The sequence below is a fragment of the Misgurnus anguillicaudatus genome, chromosome 21 (genome assembly GCF_027580225.2).
Source record: "Misgurnus anguillicaudatus chromosome 21, ASM2758022v2, whole genome shotgun sequence".
NCBI classification, from domain to species: Eukaryota; Metazoa; Chordata; class Actinopteri; order Cypriniformes; family Cobitidae; genus Misgurnus; species Misgurnus anguillicaudatus.
The window spans coordinates 31,015,595-31,037,431 of NC_073357.2; the positions used below are offsets into that span (position 1 = coordinate 31,015,595).

The 21,837-nt window shown below is 37.8% G+C and overlaps 1 protein-coding gene across 2 annotated transcripts in view; it reads left to right on the forward strand.

Annotated features, from left to right (window-relative positions):
- dok4 (docking protein 4) overlaps positions 1–15,604 on the forward strand; it is a 120,288-nt gene extending 104,684 nt beyond the window's left edge. For both annotated transcript variants that reach the window (XM_055202062.2, XM_055202052.2), the window contains exons 3-9: positions 7,137–7,244; positions 7,973–8,087; positions 8,220–8,339; positions 11,020–11,209; positions 11,850–11,988; positions 13,953–14,070; positions 14,457–15,604. In XM_055202062.2, coding sequence (XP_055058037.1) covers positions 7,137–7,244; positions 7,973–8,087; positions 8,220–8,339; positions 11,020–11,209; positions 11,850–11,988; positions 13,953–14,070; positions 14,457–14,599 — 933 coding nt within the window. In that variant the 3' untranslated portion in view covers positions 14,600–15,604. The remainder of the gene's footprint in view (positions 1–7,136; positions 7,245–7,972; positions 8,088–8,219; positions 8,340–11,019; positions 11,210–11,849; positions 11,989–13,952; positions 14,071–14,456) is intronic.
- Positions 15,605–21,837: the final 6,233 nt, after the last annotated feature.

The window sequence follows — 21,837 nt, forward strand, 5'->3', positions numbered from 1 at the left end:
GTGGTTAGCGTGGCAGCAGTGAGGTTGTGACACATGGTCCTCTGGGGAATGCAGTGCTAAATTATACCTAAGAAGAGTTTGGGTTTTGCTTTTTTCTATCACTTAATCTGATTTGATTTTTCTTCTACCTCTCACTCTCATCTTACATCTCCTTTATGCAAGGACACATCTTTGCTTTTTGATTCCAAACAGGCACCATCCTGACCTTCTTGTTTAACAAATGGCTTTCCTAATTGTAAGTCAATTTCCTTTTGTCTATTTAATGTTATGCTTGTGCACGTAATGCAAGCATAATGTCGTAAATCCCTGCTTATGCACAGCTAATACTATTTACATCCGTGCTGCTGCTTCAGCTCTGATTTGGCAGCAGCACAGAGTGCGTGGCGGCATTTGCATTTCTGTCTGAGCCGTGACAAAGCCATATTCCTGCCTTTCTTTCTGTCTATAGCTCTGTCTCTCTCCTATTCTGATGAAATACTCTTCACTGATTGGAGGAAGGATCGTATTCTTCTCTCATTCTCATAGACAAAGGCTCCCAAAATTACAGCATTTCTATTGTACTGAGTCTGTCTACCACCAGAGTTGCTGTAGAACTTTGGCCAGCCAGGTGTTCATGATGATCTGGATTATTAAAGGGGACATATCATGAAAATCTGATTTTTTTCCATGTTTAAATGCTGTATTTGGGTCTCCAGTGCTTGTATCAACCTAGAAAATGTGAAAAAGATCAACCCAGTAACTTAGTTTTGGTAAACCATTCTCTGCAAGCATGTGAAAAAATAGGTCATTAAAATTTGGCTCCCCTTGTGATGCCAGAAGGGGATAATAACGCCCCTTAATTCAACCACGGCACTGCCATTTAGTGCAGAGATCAGCTCATTTGCATTTAAAGGTGCAGTGTGTACTTTTTTTTAGAAGTATCTCTTGACAGAAATGCAAAATAATATACAAAACTATATTATCAGAGGTGTATGAAGACCTTTTTATAATGAACTTTTACCTTAAAATGAGACCTTTTTATCTACATACACAGAGGGCCATTTTGTGCCGCCATGTTTCTACAGTAGCCCTTAACGGACAAACTTTTTTACTAAGTTGTGTCCGACGATGACATGTTTTTCCGGTGGAGGCAACCGTAGCTTCTCTATGCGTTTCAAAACGGGGTGAGCAGTGGACTGAGCCGTTGGTTGCAATTCACAACCTCACCACTAGATGCCGCTAAAATTTACACACTGCACATTTAAAGGACGCACCCAAAAAACGCCATATTTTTTGCTAACACCTACAAAGTGGCAATTTTAACATGTTATAATAAATTATCTATATGGTATTTTGAGCTAAAACTTTACATATGTACTCTGGGGGCATCAAAGATTTATTTGACATCTTTAAAAAAAAGTATTGTGAAGTGTTCCCTTTAAGACATCGCCTTGTTTGTTAAGAGAAATGTTCAGTGTGTTTTCACTCATATGAAAATCCAGCTAAATATTTTTTATATTAATATTGACTGAGTAATGCCATGTCAAACTTTGATGCCCCAATCTCAAAATTAGATAAAGACCTTAGTCTGGATTTCACAAACACATGCACATTTCTGACACATTCATATGCAAATGTCTGCATGGTTTTATGCACACATATGTCAAATTCAAGGTTTTCTTTTATACATTTTTTTGCAAACCATTAAAGCTCAACAAAATATGAAATCACTCCATTCTCCATCACCGATGGATTGCTACAGCACCTTTCTTTGAGTTAAACCGAACGTACACTAAACCAAAGTACATAATGCATTAACCCCTATTCATTATAAAAAGAAAAAATATCTGTTGTGTGACACATTTCAACAAATTTGCATCAACTGCACACAGAATCATTTAATTACTCATGAGCACTGGACCCTGCCACCTGCTTTCTCTGCCAAAGCTCGTGCCCCTCATGAGCGTGGCTGTCAACCATCTCCTCATACTGTTCCAGACCACTGTCTTTCCAGACCTCTTCCTCCTCACGTTCTCTCTTTCACCTCCCTTGCCAGGATCCCCACGCACCTCTAGGGATGCTAATTAGTCTGCATGCTCCTCTATCCCTCCCTCACTTTCTTCCCATGTTTCTCTGCGGTCCACTTAAAGACCAAGAGCTCCAATCAGAGCACTGTTTAACATTCTGCTCGGTTTCCAGCGGCCGTGTACCGACGGCCCCACTGCCATGCTGGATTCACCCTAATTGCTCTTCAGCCATCGCCAGCTCTGTTGAGCACATTTGCAACCCAACACCATGCATCGCTGTGATGACACAACCCCAGACTTTTGATTGGGGGGGGGGGGTTGATTAAAGAGAGAAAAGGATATACAGACATTGATACCATGGTGTCACTGAGGGACAAACAGAAGATTGTTTATGGTTTAGCTTGATCAGAGACCTGACTTGATTTAGAAGATCCCCAAAAGGTTTCAGTGGACACAGTCAGGAAGTTGGCAATTTATATTTAGACTTGCCTGAAGGGAAGCGGTTTAATTTAAACACAGAAACTGTCGTTTTAATAGTGCTACACTATTCATCCCCAGATCTCAAGCTGAGTTTTGGAGATTTAAGAGGAAGAGGAGATGAGACTGAAATTGAATGGATGACAAAAATGAATTTATAGGCCAGACAGACTCATCATTATAGCCTTATGGCACAATTCATTTGCATATTTTGCCTCTTTGTTTCTTTTTTATTCTCCTTGTGTGCATCCCTAAGCAGTTATTGTTCCCCTCATCTCCTCTGTTACTGTATATTGACCTGCAGTAAGTACTTTCGATAAGTGCTGTGGATTCCTCCGAGCATTATTGCAGCATATCTGTAAGCCGTTTGCCTTGACGTGCCATGACAGTTCATTCCCCAGGGAGGAAATTAGGGAAACAGCATATGTTTTAATATAACGTACATGTCGATATGAAGATATCTGCACATCGGAACATTGAGTGCAATTACTTACTAGAGTCATTTATTCTCTTGCTTTTTATAGTAAATGAATACCTCCTAGAAAAATTGGTATTTTAACCTAGTTCCTTTACTGTAGTAAGTCTGAAATAGTGACACTGCGATTGATAGTATTAGTGATGGATAGTATTTCTGTGTGTCTGTTTTTATGTATGTATCTGTTTATCTGTGTTTGTGTAAAGTTGCCTACAGTATCAGTAGGCACGCACACACACACATACACACACGCAGACACACACACATGCGTGCGCGCACACACACGCACACTGCTGAAGCTGTTCAACAGTTTGTTTACAGAGGATTAGTGATCCTCAGGGGACAATATGATGCAAACAAGGGATAAACTTTTTACCTCTTGTGAATAAAAAATAGCATGCAGCTTTTTTCTGTTTCTCCACGTTATTATGAATAGTCCAAACATTTAAATAGCAATTATAAAAAGGTTAGCTTAGTTGACAAATACAGTTCACTTTTATTCATCTTGGCAGGAAATTGGACATTTCATTAATTCATACAGTTGCGTGAAATTTTCTAAACTGTTATCCTCTTAATGGATGGTTTTATCTTCTTAAGCTTAAGATTTAAACACTTTTATCACTTTGTCCTCTTAGACATTTTAACCCAATAAATTCTGAATGCGGCTTACATAATCATTTGATTCTATAATTGTTTTGAGCATGCATGGAGGCTGGGGTTTAACCCCTTCAGACCCTGCATTCATTGGAATGGACATCAAATGTTTTGTGGTTCAAACCAAAAAATGCTGATTAACCAATCAAAATAAGGCACACTGGTTGAACACCTATTAAAATCAGCCCAGTCTCATGAGATTTTGTTATATAGTCACATAATTTTTTGATTTTATTTTCATGATATTACGAATTTACGCGTTTTTTCATGATCGTATAATGAATTCCTGATTATCACGTATTGGTTACTCAACTCTTTTTTCCTATTTTCTTACCATTGTCGCTTCGGTTTAGGGTTAGATTTACATAAAATGACATCCTACCCAAACCCAACTCTAACCCTAATGCCAGGCGACATATAAAAAAATAAATCAGAAAAAATTGTATAAACCAATATAAAAAGTGACATTCTAATGCAAGCACCAAATCTAACCCTAAACCGAAGCGACAAGGGTTTAAAAATAGGAAAAAACAGTTGAGTAAACGATATGTGATAATCACACAAAAACAGGAATTCGTTATATGATCACGAAAAAACATGGAAATTCGTGATATCACGAAAAAAGAATAAAAAATTACTTGACTATATCATGAAACCTCGTAAGACTGGGTAGTAAAAATCGAGTCTGAAGGGGTTAAATCTTTTTTATATATTTGGCTTCTGCAACGATCCGTGGCTTCTTACAACAAAGTCATACTTTTTAGCAATTCAGTAGTCCTTGAGGATAGAAAAAAACTATTTTTTATTTGCCTTGCTTATTTCTAATCTTCTTTATGGCACCATGTAAGTCAGGATACGTGTCTGATATACGTTAGAAGACAGCAGTAAAAGAGTCACGTAAGTTGGATTGATCCATCAAATCCTGTCCCAATAACGACGTAGCTTTACATGAATAAAACGGCCATGAATGAATGCTTGTGGAATTAAAAATGCTAAATTAAATTAGTTTTTTCATTATTATGCTTATTAGTAGCCTCGTAAAATCACGTTCATATTGCTGTTCACTTACCGGGTTGAAGACTTAAGCACAGCCACCACATGTAGCTAACTTTTAACAAGATTTGCCTTAAGTTATATTAACATTTACCAGATAAACATTATTTTGCTAAAAACATCTAAATAAATGTCTGTGGATATTAATTAATTATGTATTACCTCCACAAGCTGTCGCAGTTTGATAACAACAAGATATTAATTATTCTGACATAAAATACCAGTTAAGAAATTCAATGACATGTAAGCTGTTTTGTTTGTTATTTTCCTGGCAATGTATTATTCCAGTTATAATATTTATTAAATTAATATTATTCTTCACATTTTCAGACCTCTCTATTTATTACATTGTATGCAAAAAGGGAGTGATTGTTATTATTATAAGGGTTTGTTCAGTTCAGTGTTGTAGTAATTGTGTCAAAAACAGTAGTATAACAGTAAATAAAAATCGCGTCACATAAGCATCCAAATATTTGGTATCGGTTTAAAAAAAAACTGTATCGGTCGATCTCTAATCTGAACAACGGTAATTTACATTTATTATTCTTGTTATCAGAAATAATCTACTCTAGATGGACTCTGTTGTTATTGATTTTTTGCAGAGTTTGATCCATGAAAGCATATAATATACTCTTGTTGTTTTTTGATATTTTCAATGCATAAATCTTGCATATAAACAGTTGTCATTTGGTCTAATCGGCAAACTGGTGATTCCAGAAAGCCTAAATATCAGACTATTCAGATAAAAGTAAAAATGGTTGTTGAAAAAATGAAATAAAAATACTATTGCGTAAGAAGTGCGATTTTCAGCAGATTGAGGTGATCTAGCTGTAAGAGGAGACCTGTGATAACAGTGAGCACGATTGGCCTTGGGCTGGTTGGAGCGCTAGCCTAAACGGATGGAGGTTACCGTGGCAACTGTAGGTTTGGTTGTTGAAGGACATCAGAGGTATAAACAGAAAATAGCTTTTCATGGGAGGGAGGTTGAGAGAGGAAGAGTTCGTTTTACCAAAAGTTAAAGCCAACTGGTGTAGGTTGAATAAGAAGCTTTTGTTACGAGAAGATTTCAAATTTTATCAGCTAAGGCCTGGGACACACCGGATGATTTTTACATCTTAAACTATCTTTAAAGGGGCACTCCACTTTTTTTTTTGAAAATATGCCCATTTTCCAGTTCCCCTAGAGTTAAACATTTGATTCTTACCATTTTAGAATCCATTCAGCTGATCTCCTGGTCTGGCGCTAGCACTTTTAGCATAGCTTAGCATAATCCATTGAATCTGATTAGACCATTAGCAAAAATAACCAAAGAGTTTCAATATTTGTCCTATTTAAAACTTGACTCTTCTGTAGTTACATCGTGTACTAAGACCGACAAAAAATTTAAAGTTGTGATTTTCTAGGCAGATATGTCTAGGAACTATACTCTCATTCTGCCGTAATAATCAATGACTTTGCTGCTGTAACATGGCTGCAGGGGGCGTAATGATATTACGCAGTGCCTGAAAATAGTCCCCTGCCGTTGAAAGTTACCAAGCTGACTATTTTCGGGCACTGCGTAATATCATTGCACCTGTTGCAGCCATGATACGACAGAAAAATTCCTTGATTATTACGGCAGAATGAGAGTATAGTTCCTGCCATATCTGCCTAGAAAAATCGCAACTTTTAATTTTCCGTCGGTCTTAGTACAAGATGTAACTACAGAGAAGTCAAGTTTTAAATAGGAAAAATATCCAAACTGTTTTTTTTTTTGTTGCAATGCTAATGGTCTAATCAGATTCAATGAATTATGCTAAGCTATGCTAAAAGTGGTAGCGCCAGACCAGGAGATCGGCTGAATGGATTCCAAAAAAATAAGAATCAAATGTTTAACCCTAGGGAAGCTGGAAAATGAGCATATTTTTAAAAAAAGTGGAGTGTCCCTTTAACAACATAATCCTTAGAACACACACACACACTGGATGATTTGACCAGACCGCGACTCGCGAGACCACACACGTGATGACTGTAGTAACGATTTTAAAGTGATGTGAGATCTCACAGAAACGCGAGATCAAACATGAGAAAAACAAATGATAGTTGTTGCCATAGTTGTAGAAGCCAATATTCTTTCTTAATACTCGTCTTTCTTGTCATGCTTGTGGATGTCTTGTTTCAGCTATAAAAGCACGCAACATCCGGTTAAAGCTTAAAGCTCTCGATCAAGAGTCCTAAATATTTCATTTTTTTATATTTACGATTTGGGATCAGGGAGGCATCAATGCATCGGGGCAGTAAAATAATTGCAATGACACCACACACAAGGTTTTTTTTACAATAAATTGGCTGCGGTTAAAAAATACAGTGGTCGCACCCCCTTTTAATCACTGAGGATGCAAATCAGGCTTAAAATATTTACATGTGGCCAGCCTTAGTGATGTGTTTTACATTTACAGTATCACTACATGGGATCTGGTTATATATTTCAGATTTATCGACGCTGCTGGCTGGTGTTTAAGAAGTCGTCCAGTAAAGGTCCTCGCCGACTGGAGAAATACCCTGATGAGAAGTCTGCCTACATCAGAGCTTGTCCTAAGGTAAACTTCTTCTCACTGCAACAGTTCAGCTGAATTCTAATCTGAGCTCTGAAAATGTCACAAGAGGCATTCAAGTGACACTTCAGTTGTTCAATTATACTAACAGCCTTATGGAGGGCATTCATTTCACTGGAACTGGAGGAAAAGATCACAGAAACCAGACGATCAGTGTCTGGTGGTGGTGGTGGGGGGGTTGTGGGGTTTGTGAAGGGGTGACTTGTGAGTCAAATCAATACATAAGGACCAAAAAGTCCTCCCATCAAACCGTGCTTAAAGTCACTTTATAATGACCGCACCAAGAGCCCAAAATGTCAAGCAACTCCTGTGAAGCACTGATAAACTGAAAAACGTTAGATAAAAGTATCCAGGTAATGCAAGGGCATAGATTTATTTTGAACATTGGGGGGGGGGGGTAATTAAACACTGTATATGCTGTAAGTATTGAGGGTTGTAATTGCTAGTTTTATGGTTTCATCCCCCCAGAAACTACGCCCCTGATGCAACGACTTCCAAGCTATATTACCACGCTGTTTTGCTGACTCACATCTCCCCATTTTTGGTCTGTTTATCAGTCTCGTTTGCCCTGCTTCACTGCACCCTGCGACTCTCACAACCAAAATGAGAGATGAATGAGATGATTAAGAGAATACAATTTTCCGAATGATGCATTTCTAGTTTAGTCTAAATGACTATGCTCTATCAGGATTTTGTATCACTTTTTTTCACAGGTAACAGAAATTAGCAACGTGAAGAACGTGACGCGATTGCCACGTGACACCAAGCGGCAAGCAGTGGCCATTGTCTTTACAGATGACACTTCTCGAACCTTCACTTGTGAATCAGGTATTTTCTTTCTCATACTAAAGATTTACTTTTTTCGATTCTTACTTATAAATTGATAATGTGCTGCTCTCAATGTTATGGAACATATTCACTGAAAATAACATATTCATTCATTTATATTCTTTACCTCAGAGCTGGAGGCCGAAGAGTGGTTCAAAACCTTGTCTATTGAGTGCCTGGGGATGCGTTTGAACGACATCAGTCTCGGAGAACCAGACCTTCTGGCAGCTGGAGTTCAATGTGAACACACAGGTAAGAGTCTGAAGTCCCTGGGCCTTTTGCTTACCTGTGAGAAAAGCTTTCCACCAACATAAAAATGAAGAGGTTTGGTTCCAAAACGGCATTAAAAAAAAATTAGTTACTACCAAATCTGGTCAATATTTAAAAGCAAATTCTTAATTTTACGCAAACTCCAATATACGCTGTGTTATTCTGTCATCTTTTTTCCCTTTTTCCCCAAAACGAGATAAAGGCCAGCCCTCCTTCTCTGCAGAATGCAAAAATCTGCTTAACCAATCACAGCACACCATTCCATGCACACATTGTAAACAATAATGGCTGCGCTTTGAATACACACAGAATCCTAATTTTCCTCATCTACTTTGTACTTCGTGATCAACAAACAAACAAAACTTTTGATGGCATTGATAAATCTGTGGTGGTTTTCTGTGCTGGAGAAGAAACGTAAGCCATCAAAATCTAATAATTTACGCAAGAGGCACTCGGGAGACGGAAAAATGCCGGCTGTTGCTTGTTCTCCCGACAGCATCAAGCTTCTGTCATGCTAACACTTTGAGCACAGGGGATCTTATGAAAAACTTTCCATTATTTTACTCAAAGTCAACGAAAATCAAGCAGGACCAAAACATTTTACAGATGATCGCTTTCAAAAAAGTTCAGCGACGACGTCCCAAGGTTGACAGCAGCAATGACAGTGTTCTTAATATGACAAAGTAAGTGTTTTGATTAATGCCATTAATTTTTATTTTTTAATCAGTGTATATCACTAGTCAACTAAATGAATATAATATGGCAAAGATGAATGCACATTTATATATTGATTCAATAGATTTATACAGTGGTGTAGTCTACGTGATACGCAGGTATACGCCGTATACCCACTAGAAATTGTCAAGGATTTCCGTATACCCACTAAAAATAGCTTGAGGATGCGTAACAGCATGGTTTTCTGACATTTCAAACTGTTAGTCATAATTCAGATGTAAAGCACTGACCAGTAGCATGCTACACTTGCTATTTTAGCGGGTTGAACTGCATATATATATATATTAGGCTATATATTTGGTGTGTTTGAATTCCTGCCGAACTGCGCGATCCGATTCGCGTATGAAATCAAATTACCATAGAAACTGGGGAGCAGACTGGTGTGGCACCAAAAGAACCCACAGGCGAGTGACAGCAAAGTACCGCGAGAGCGATGCCAGTTATCACATGGAGAAATCTGCTTTGAATCGCTCTCGCGGTACTTTGACATCACCGAGAGGTCTGCTTAGCGCCAAATGAAGTCGAACCTGCAGTGTAGCTGCTGCTCACGCGACACTGTAAACAAACCATGTGAAGTGAACGAGCTGCTGCAATATAAAATCCGGAGAGTTAACAACGCACATGTGAGTAAACAACATTTAAAACATCTGTCCAGTTTATTACTTTATCTGGAGTTAAGGCTCCAAATGCAATAAAATAAGCCCGTAATTATATCCTGATGGTTTTAGCTTTCAGCATGTTTGCTTGGGTTCACAGTGTTAAACTTTCCTTCTCTGTGTTAATTTATATATCTACGTTCAAGTATATGATCTTAAACTTTTGTGAGGAAAATCATGTCTGCGTTGATGTTCAGTTCAGACTTGCAAATTAAAGATAATTTTCTTCACTATTAGGCTACATGATGGTCTTGTAATAATAATTAAGTAAAAGCCTATTTTCATTTTTAGACAATGCTTGTATTATATGCATAAAATAAGCTTTTATTTCATTGACTGTGCAAATTAGAGTTAATTCATGGTCATCTTAAATGTGTATTAATTAAAAACATTTACACCATTAAATTACACATGGTAATAGTTGTCAGATAATAGCTATTGAAAGAGTGGATATTTTTTTCTCCTTCAATGCATGTGTTAGCCACGGATTAAAGATTGGAAACAGTTTATTTAATTTTAATTAACAGTTAAGTAACTTTTGGCCCCGAGTTAGATGTTGATTAACACTAAACCAGTCTAAAAATCAGTCCAGTTTCCCCAGCTGTAAACCCATTGACTGTTAAACATCTTTTTTTCTTATAACAAACTGACATGTTGATAACACATTCAGTTTATGTGTTTATGAGTACACTTTCAGAATGCTCTCGATTACATGAAGATCTATACTGTATGCATCTGTGAGTGTGGTGGTGCTTATGGGGTGTCACTCTGGGGCGAGTGAGCATACGGGTGAGAGGGAAAAATCACAGTATACTCACTACAAAAATCTAGACTACACCACTGGATTTATAGCATTTTGAAAAAAAAACTTGTCATGGATTTATTGCATTTTGCGGAAAAAATAATCAGTTTTTATAATAAGTCTTTGGAAATCAAATTATGGATTTGAATTTTTTATGTTATTATAACCTAAAGATGCTATGAGAAAGTTTGTAACAGAAAATTGTGGTTTTCATCTTGTCACTTTCTTGGTATAGAAAACACATTTTTACCCAAATTAGTCAAAATGGATTTATTGCGTTTTGGAATATATATATGTGTGTGTGTGTGTGTGTGTGTGTGTGTGTGTGTGTGTGTGTGTGTGTGTGTGTGTGTGTGTGTGTGTGTGTGTGTGTGAGTGAGTGTATATCTATATATATATATATATATATATATATATATATATATGTGTATATATGTAACTCTTTGTTGTCCGTTTTATTTTCCTACAGAGCGCTTTAACGTATTCCTGCTCCCCTGCCCCAATCTTGACATCTATGGGGAGTGTATGATGCAGATCACACACGAAAACATCTACCTGTGGGATATTCACAACCCTCGGACCAAGCTAGTAACCTGGCCGCTTTGCTCGTTGCGACGTTACGGGCGGGATGCTACACGTTTCACTTTTGAGGCTGGCAGGTAAAGCACATGTCATAACTGTAAAGCAAGTCTGCCAATTCACAGAAATTTGAGATTGTGATGAGTATTTCAGTTCACTCTGTGGTCAGTGATGTAACGTATATAAACATAGAAGAAATGTTGACAGTCATTGAATGGTGGGCCTCTTAAAAAGATTTGTTGAGTAAATTCACTGACAAATTAAGTGCTCTTATCTATCTCAGTGCTTTGATCAAATAATAAAAGAAGCTTCACCAGCTGGATGCCCTTTGAGAGAGAACATGAGACCTTTATCTTGCAAGGATTAAAGTCTGATATAACACTGCCCCCTAGTGGCTTTCACACTGAAACACACAAAGTGGATCTAGAGGTGTAACAGTGATGTAACTCATTATAAAATTATAGTAATATGTGGCCCACTCTCATTTGCACTCATTAATTTCACACTGATCTTTGAAATGGCCTTCCTCAGTCAATATTAAATATATCAAGATTATATTTTCTCAGAATGTTATTTATGTAGGATGATTTAAAAAAAGAAAAAAATATATTTTTATAGTTTCACATATATTGTTAATGTATGGGTTCTGTTTTAGCAGGACATCAGTTACAAAATATAGTTTAGTGTGTGTAATTGATATAAATGCTGCTTGTTTTTTAGGATGTGTGACAGTGGTGAGGGCCTGTATACTTTTCAGACACGAGAAGGAGAGCAGATCTACCAAAGGGTTCATTCTTCCACTTTAGCTATAGCTGAGCAGCACAAGAGAGTCCTCATGGAAATGGAAAAAAACAGCAAGGTAAACGAAGCATAAATCAAGTGCACACACAGCATCTTCCATTAATGGAATAGTGATAACACTGTACCTGAAGGGGTGTTCATGACACCTTCATAATCATGACACGACACGTGCCATAAACAAAGGAGATTTTATGCACGTTTATGACAACTGTCATTAAAGGAACACGCCCATATTTTGGGAATTTAGCTTATTCGCCTTATCACCCAGAGTTAGATTAGTCCATACATACCCTTTTCATCTCCGTGCGTCCTGTAACTCTGTCTGACGCAGCCCCCGCTAGGTTAGCTTAGCACAAAGACTGGAAGTAAATGGCTCCAGCTAGCATACTGCTCCCTATAAGTGACAAAATAACGCCAACATTGTCCTATTTTTGATTTGTATAGTCACATTGTGTACAAATAACAAGGTCATATGAGACACAGCAATCTTTTAACACCAATCATTTAACAGTATACATACAGGGAACTATTTTCTAAGGCGGCGACGCACTGCGACTCTGAGCGAACTCTGTGCTCCTCACCACTGGCCCAAGTAGCAGTTGTGACTACACAAATCAAAACATATAAATAGGAAAATATTGGCGTTATTTTGTCACTTACAGGGAGCAGTATGCTAGCTGGAGCCATTCACTTGCAGTCTTTGTGCTAAGCTAAGCTAGTGGGCAGTGTGTCAGACAGTGTTACAAGATGCACGGAGATGAAAAAGGTATATATGGACTTATCTAACTCTGGGGGATATGGTGAATAAGCTAAATTCCCAAAATGTGGGCGTGTTCCTTTAAGTGTCATTCATTCAATTATGTCACGTTTAATGCAAAGATGACATTGTTTGAGATGTCTTTGTTATGACAACTTGACATAAACCAGTACATTATAATTTGTCATGACAAATTGACATTACCAAGACAACATAACTGACCACTTTTGACCAGCGATACAAATATAATTTGTCATTAAAATGTGATTAAGTGTTAATACTCTGTCATATAGTTGTATAACAGTGTCATGAATATTTTTCAGTTCATAATGTTTTTTTTTTAAAGTTTCCATTTGGAGACCGATTCACCTAAAATTACATGAAAACAATAATGGGTTATGGGCCATGCAGCGTTGGATCTATATCACTGGAAAACAGTTAATTGCATTAAATTAGTTCTATTAGTTGTCAGTTTTTTATGTAAAGTATGCATTTTGTTAAGGTTTTTAAAATTATTTTACATAGTATTAACACATTTTAACCACTGTAGTTGAGGTCAAGAAAAATATTCATGATGCTGTTATAAAACTATTTGACAGAGTATTAACACTAAATGACATTTAAATGATTGTTTAATGTAATATTAACCCAAAAAGCTAGGTAGTTTCTTAAGTTTGCTAATTATTCTGCTATGTCATGTTTATGACAGATTTATGACAAATTGTCATTAACAAAGACATCTCAAACAATGTCATCTTACATTAAAAATGACATAATTGAACAAATGACACTTTATGGAAGTTGTCATGAACATGCATAAAATCTCATTCATGTTCATGGCACGTGTCATGTCATGATTATGAAGGTGTCATGTCAGTCTTATGAACACCCCTTCAAGTAAAGTGTTACCCTTTATTCTGCTGAACACAAACAGATTTTTGATAAATGATTGTAAGCACACAAGTACCCATTGACGTTCATAGTAGGGAAAACAAATACTATGGAAGTCAATGGGTACCACCAACTGTCTGCTTATCGTCTATGAACCAAATATACTCTTCAGTGTTTAACAAAATAAAATAGAAAACCTTTAGAACAATATAGGGGGTTAGTAAATAATGACAGAATTTTCATTTTTGGGTAAACTATCCCTTTAAGATATTTATGTTTGGGCATTATCTTGCTAAGGCACTTACGGTGGAAATAATGCTAATATTCACTGATTAATCAGGCCATTTAAAATTTCTCATCATCACTCTTATCAGCTCCTATCTAAGGGTACAGAGGGAACGTCCTACCCCTGCACCCCCACTGCAATCTTACCGCGAAGTGCTTTTTGGCACCACATCACCGGATCACAGGCTGGCATGGATTCTGCCAACGGTGAGACAATTACCGGAAATCTGAATCTTAAGTGCTAGCGGTGATTTGTACAAACGGCCTCTTGAGGAAAGCATTACTCTTGCTGCTCCACCATATTCATTTTTTATTGAATATTGATGTAGCAATACAGTTTATAAATGCAATAAGGGGGCATTTAGGGTGAAGCATGGCATAGATATCATTTTTGGTGTGTCGTAATATTTCAGATATTACTGTATTGTCCTGAATATAAGACGGAATTATTTTTCACGGAAATGTCTCTCAATAAATGATGTTGTCAATCATACTGTTCGCCCACTATCATTGGGGCAATGCTTGTGCTTGCACTTGTTGACCCTTAATTTATCTATTTTATAACTGCTTTCTTTCCTTTCATCTTTATTCAGGTGACATATATAGCGATAGTCAATCAGGAGTGGACGCTGACCTCTTCTCTAAACGCCTTCCTCCAGAACGCCACTCGACTCTTCCTGTGGGCCACCACTCTACCCAGCCTCAAACGCACTACCCCACGTATCCCAGCGAGTGAGCAGCGTCACAGTGAAACACTCTTGTTTTTTACCTCTAGATCGCCCTCCACACTGCACTTTGCCCTATGTTTTTCCATCAGCTCTTCATCACCAGGGGCCAGGGGCCTGATCCACACTGCCTCAGCCATCCCTGAGCCCGCCAGTGATAGTGAGGGCACTTAATATGGAACGAGGGAAGGCTCACAGCACTTCGATTGGACACAGACCCTAAAGAAGACATGAGAGGTGTAGGGTTCCCATGGTCTCTTGCCGGGTTTTGTGGGAGTAGACATAGGTTTTTAATACCTTTAAATAGATTCTCATGCACGTACTTCAACCCTATGCATGTCCCCTGAGGTAAACAGTTTAGCTATGGAAGAGTTTAAAAGTCCTGTCGCTGTGGTCTACATTGAAGGGTGTCTGAGAAACTACACAGACCCAGGTGAGAGCCTCCAGTTTGATCTGTTTTAAGCTTAAACAACTCTTCAATAGCAGAAGCTTTAATCGTAATACTGACTGACATGACCTACCCAAGACCAGAGGACTCTGAGGAACCAGGAATTTGGGAAGTGACATTTCTTACATTTGTCAGTTAAGAGACTTTAAAAGGCGGTTACAATATACACTGTCTCTGCAGTCTTACGTAATGAAGAAAGCCATCTGGATGAAAGTGACGGTTAAATCCTTTCCCTGCTGATGTCATCCATGTGCTTTGTGTTTTAGGAAGAGCAAAGCAACTGTTGTCTAAAAATGAGCTCAGTCTATGGTCAACATTTTCACTTGCTGAGAGAAACAGAAACAACAAATATATTCAGCTGTGGTGGCTATGTGACATCGCTGTTTTATGAACTATTTATTTATTTATTTAAATTTACCAACAAAGCACAAGACAAATTGAGGTGTGTGGTAGATTTTCCTTTCTTTCAGCAGTTGTGTATGTAAAGGGGTTTGTACCAGCTCTGTAAAAGAGGAGGAAAATATCTTAAATAAGGTGGTAGGCCTCACAATAAATGCTTCTTGCTTTTCATGTTTGTCTGCTATTTTCTAAGGCAGTCATTTTCATGTAATCAAGTGTATCACCAAGGTTTACCATTGTCATTTTTCTGCAAACCTCTATATTACGTGACTAAATCATGTTTTGAAGTATTCTCAGCTTTAGAATTACTGTTTTTATGATAATATAAATTTTTCTTGGTTGCTCATATGGCCAAGGGGAGTTTGGGTCTGGCTTGCATCTTGTTCCCTCTGTTGAAGGCGGAGTCCACGATGTTTGAAAGCCAATGTTGATATTTGAAATCACCTAAACAAACAAGCCCCTACCCCAATAGAATCTGGATCTTCGGTTGATAGACCCGCCCCACGCATACGCAACCCGGCAAGGATGTCGGTTAGTATACACGCTCCTTACTGCTGATTGTCTATAAGTGTGTTTTGGCAGTCGGCCCGTCTCCTTTTCCAAAGCGTTTTTCAAACATCGTGGACTCCGCCTTTAAAAGACCAACTTACATTTTTATGCTGTTCAGACTGGTTTGTACTAGTTTGGTGTTGACGTACTACACTGTAAAAAATTATTAGTTGGTTCAACTTAAAAAAGTAAGTTACTTGAACCAACCATAGTTTTTTAATTGCATCTGCTTGTTAAGTTATGACGTAAAAAAACATCTCTGGGTCCACATGCTTCATACGAGACTAGAATCTCAACAGCCGTTTATGAGCAGTATATATTTATATCAGACATGTAAGCTATATTAACTCGTGGTATACATTATTCAAGCTCAGAATGTTCCAGACAACAATACTTAAATAATTCATAAATGATTCATTACTTTCTGGCCATCTGAGATTTCAGTATGGAGATAAAGGTAGGATCATGATTTTTTACACTACAATGTGAGTATTTATTAGTACAGTTTTTTTACAACTTTTTTTACAGTTGTTTCCTTAAAGGTGCAGTGTGTAAATTTTAGCAGCATCTAGTGGTGATGTTGTGAATTGCAACCAACGGCTCAGTCCACTGCTCACCCCTCGCTTTTGAAACACATAGAGAAGCTACGGTAGCCGTCACCTAACAAACATGTCATTGTTGGAGACAACTTAGTATAAAAGTTTGTCCGTTAAGGGCTTCTGTAGAAACATGGTGGCACAAAATGGCGACTTCCATGTAAGGGGACCCTCGTGTATGTAGATAAAAACGTCTCATTCTAAGGTAATAAACACATAACAGTTCATTACGAAAGGTCTTTATACACACCTGACAGTATAGTTTATATATTATTTTGCATTTCTGTCAAGAGATCCTTCTAAAAGTTACACACTGCACCTTTAAGGTATCTGATGGAGCATTTGGACCCCGAAGTTGAAGTCAGACTTAAAGGATTAGTCCATTTTCTTAAAAAAATCCAGGTGGTTTGCTTACCACCATGTCATCCAGGGTGTTGATGTCTTTTTTTGTTCGGTCGAGAAGAAAGTGTGTTTTTTGGGGAGAACATTTCGGGATTTTTCTCATTTTGATGGACCCCAACACTTAACAGTTTTAATGCAGTTAAAATTGCAGTTTCAAAGGACTCTACACGATCCCAAACGAGGCATAAGGGCTGTGTGACGTGCCAGCGCGACCTCACGTAATTTTGTAATGCCGTGGAAAGGTCACGTGTTACATATATAAAACGCACATATGTGGGCCATTTTAAACAATAAACTGACACAAAGACATTAATTAGTATCATTCGACATACAACAATGTCAGAACGGTCCTCTTTCTCCACACTTGTAAACACTGGGGAGTAGTTTCGCATATGTCATCCATGACCTCTTGCATGATGATGTATGAGGTCGTGCTGGCGCATCACACGACCGGAGGAAGACGAGAAGTTGTGGTTTAAAAGTGCATATTTTTTATTTTTGCCAAAAAGACAATCATTTCGCTACATAAGACCCTTATGCCTCTTTTGAGATCAGTTGGAGTCCTTTGAGACTGCAATTTTAAACTGCGGTAGGGCTGTTGGGTGTTGGGGTCCATTAAAGTCCATTAAAGTGAGAGGGATCCTGGAATGTTTTCCTCAAAAAACATAATTTCTTCTCGACTGAGCAGGGAAGGACATCGGCATTTTGGATGGCATGGTGGTGAGTGGATTGTCTGGATTTTTTTTAAGAAAATGGACTAATCCTTTAACAAGTGAGGGGCTGGTGAACCACCATAGCCATGCTGTTTACTGGTGAAGCTGCACTGTAAAAAATACACAGATCAACATATATTTTTATGCTAGTTAAACTTAAAAAAATAAGTTAAACTGCTTCAACTAGTTTTTGTTATGTTAACTATTTACAGGTCAAAACTTAAAAGGGTACGTTGAATTGACTTCATGCTGCATTTTTTTTTACAGTGTGGTTGACAAAAGTAGTCGTGCCGGTAAGAAGACATAAGCACACCAACATCTAAAACATATCTTATGCTGGTCTTTTGAAAGGACCACCCTCGTTTTGCATCATTTCCTGTTTTCGCGTCACAGTACCCATATAAATAAATGTTGAAAAAGGTACAAGCAAAATGAAGAAAGCTCAATACAGAATGTGTGCTGTCTGTGTGATTGACTGATCTTTTCTGACACAGAGTTTGTTTAGTTTGAGCTACAATCCTGGGGTGTTACCTGCTGCTAAATATAAATTCATTCAGTTTATTCATGTTTCCTTGTGTTATTTATGTTAAATTAAAAAGGGCTTGAGCTTATTGAAAATAAGCTGTTTATTTTATTGAGTGTTACTGAATGACAGGCAGCTGTAGCTAATGTTTGTGTTGATATTAGATAATACAAAGATGAAATTATCACGATGCCCCCCAAGACAAACAACACATTCTTGGTGAAAATTGTATAGTGCTTTCTTTCAACAGTGACAACCCTTGATTGGTTAAAACGAACACTTACTATATTTAATGTTTTTACAATCTATATAATTAGTTGCCAAAATAGTTCCACATACGATGAAACGGCACAATGCATATACTGCATTTACAGCAATCAAACCACACATCAGTAATATACATGCCAAACATTGTTTTATCGTTTCTTGCCAAGCATTTCCACTATATCTCACTGGTTTCTATGAAAGAAAAATTATATCCTCAAGTGTATGAATTACTCCAACGTGAGTTATATGTTTGTACAACCCCAAATCAGAAAAAGTTGGGACACTGTAGAAATTGTGAGTAAAAAATGAATGGAATAATTTACAAATCTCATAAACTTATATTTTATTCACAATAGAACATAGATAACACATCAAATGTTTTGATATTTTGAAATGTCATGGCTCATTTTGGATTTCACGAGAGCTGCACGTTCCAAAAAAATTGGGACGGGTAAGAGGCCATAAAAGTTAAATGTATATATAAGGAACAGCTGGAGGAGGACCAATGTTTAGGAATAGGAATGTTGTCCCATTCTTGTCTAATACAGACTTCTAGTTGCTCAACTATCTTACGTCTTCTTTGTCGCATCTTCCTCTTTCTATTTCAGTACCCGGATTCTTCTTCTCTGCAGCCATGAAGTTGTAATTGATGCAGTATGTGGTCTGGCATTGTCATGTTGGAAAATGCAAGGTCTTCTCTGAAAGAGACGACGTCTGAATGGGAGCATATGTTGTTCTAGAACTTGGATAAACCTTTCAGCATTGATGACAGTGCTTTTCCAGATGTGTAAGCTGCCAATGCCACACGCACTCATCCAACCCCATACTATAAGAGATGCAGGCTTTTGAACTGAGCGCTAACTTGGGTTGTCCTTGTCCTCTTTAGTCCGGATGAAATAGCGACCAAGTTTTCCAAAAAGAACTTTACATTTTGATTCATCTGACCACAGAACAGTTTTCCACTTTGACACAGTCCATTTTAAACAAGCCTTAGCCCAGAGAAAACGCCTGCGCTTCTGGGTCATGTTTAGATATGGCTGCTTTTTTTACCCTATAGAGTTTTAGCCGGCAACGGCGAATGGCACAGTGGATTGTGTTCGCCGACAAGCCCATGTTGTGATTTCAATTACAGTAGCATTCGTGCACGTAATGCAGTGCCGTCTAAGGGCCCGAAAATCACGGGCATCCAGTGTGGTTTTCCGGCCTTGACCCTTATGCACAGAGATTGTTTTCGAGTCTCTGAATAATTGGATGATATTATTTACTGTAGATGATTATAACTTCAAACTCTTTCTCTGAGAAACTCAGAAAACTATTTTTCTCTGCAGCATTGGTGAAATTGGTGCTTCTCTTTCCATCTTGACTTCTGAGAGACACTGTCACTCTGAGAGGCTCTTTTTATACCCAATCATGTTGCCAATAGTCAGAGGTGTCAAGTAACGAAGTACAAATACTTCGTTACCTTACTTAAGTAGATATTTTGGGTATCTATACTTTACTTGAGTAATTATTTTTCAGACGACTTTTTACTTCTACTCCTTACATTTTCACGCAATTATCTGTACTTTCTACTCCTTACATTTTAAAAATCGCCTCGTTACTTCTATTAATTTCAACTTGTTTTCTTTTTTTACATTCCGGCTTGTCATCGTTAAAAAACCTATCTTGATAAATTGCATCATCCAGATGAATGCGATTGTGGTTGGTTGAGAAGTATAAACATACACCATTCCGACTCCCTATTGGTTTGTACGCAATCCCCGCCCCCCCCCCCCAAGCTGACTGCAGATGATCAAAAGTTTGTTCAATAGCGCTGCACAGAGAAACATAAAAGAACCGCGAGAGCGATTAGAAAGCATGCAGAGTGTCTCCCCTCGCGATGCTTTGATATCATCCGCCATCTGTTTGTACAGTAACAGAACGCGGCAGTCTTCAAATGGAAAAGTACGAAATAAAACTCGCGCATCACTTTCAGGTCAGTTCACATTCACAAGCCTGTGTAAATGTATAGCTGGCTGCTGAGACCAATCCATCTGTGTGATTTAAATAGTGTAACAATACCAATTTATATCATGTAACTTCAGTTGTTCAACTTAAATGACATTGTGCTTCGTTGCGTTTTGAAGCATGGCAAATATATCTATGCTAAAGACATTGTTGTTTTGTATATGCTAATAACTAACTTACCCAAAATTTTATTTGCATTAACAAAACCTACTTAGCTGAATGCTTTAGTGTTAAATCAATGAAACACATAACCATACATACCAACTTTTGCTTTTGTTAATAGACATCAGCTGTTTCCTTAAACCTGACTTTTAATTTACTTACAATAAAGACATTTAGTAATTCTCCAAAATTGCTTGGATTTATACTGACTAAAGTAAAGTATACAAAAGTCCATTAGCTACACTGGTACAGATGCAGAAATATAGGCTTTAATATATAATTGCATATGTGTGTAATTGTCAGAGCCGGACAGTAACGGAGTACATTTACTTGAGTACAGTACTTAAGTACAATTTTGAGGGATCTGTACTTTACTCGAGTATCATTTTTTTGGAGTACTCATGACTTTACTCAAGTACATTTGAGAGGCAAATATTTTACTCTTTACTCCACTACATTTCTATCCATAACCGTGAGTACCAGTTACTTTTTCTTAAAAAAAAGGAAAAAATAAAAATCTCCCTCTCTTAAATGTGATTGGATTCTGCAGGCGCAACTGATTAGGACAGCCTATCAGCAATCACCTTCAGCTTTCCGCCAAAGTCACCATGGTCAGATTTAGATAAGAGACGAAGCCACTCACGAAACAATGGATGAAGAAGCAGCAGGTCCATTCTGGGAATGTGTCAACCCGTGGCCCCCCTTCGCCAGACTATTTAAATTTTCTGAACAAGTTAATAATAGTTTTCTTTTCAAGTGTTTGCTGTGTTTACCCAAACAAAACTTCAGTGGCAGGAATCACTGGTGAGCCCGGATTATTGTTGTTCAAAATTCATTACTCGTCAAAACATCACACTCTTACTTGATCTGGACAAACTCAGCATCACAAGACAGGTTTAAGACCCCAGCTTCGACATTTGACCACTGTTTATGATTAAACTGGTTTGCAGTAACATTAATTTCTTAATTTATGCCAGGAGTCCAAAATAATGAATATGTAACGCTCGTTATTTTGAATAGAAATCATCGTCCGTAAAACATTTATTCTCTTCTTCTCAGGTTTATTTGTGTTCAAATAGATAAAATATACAGAATCCGCCAGGGCTATTAGTACAATGGTCACACCCGTCGCTATGGGCGGGCCTTAGGGGGCCGGGCCCGCCCTCAAGGACGCTTGTGCCCC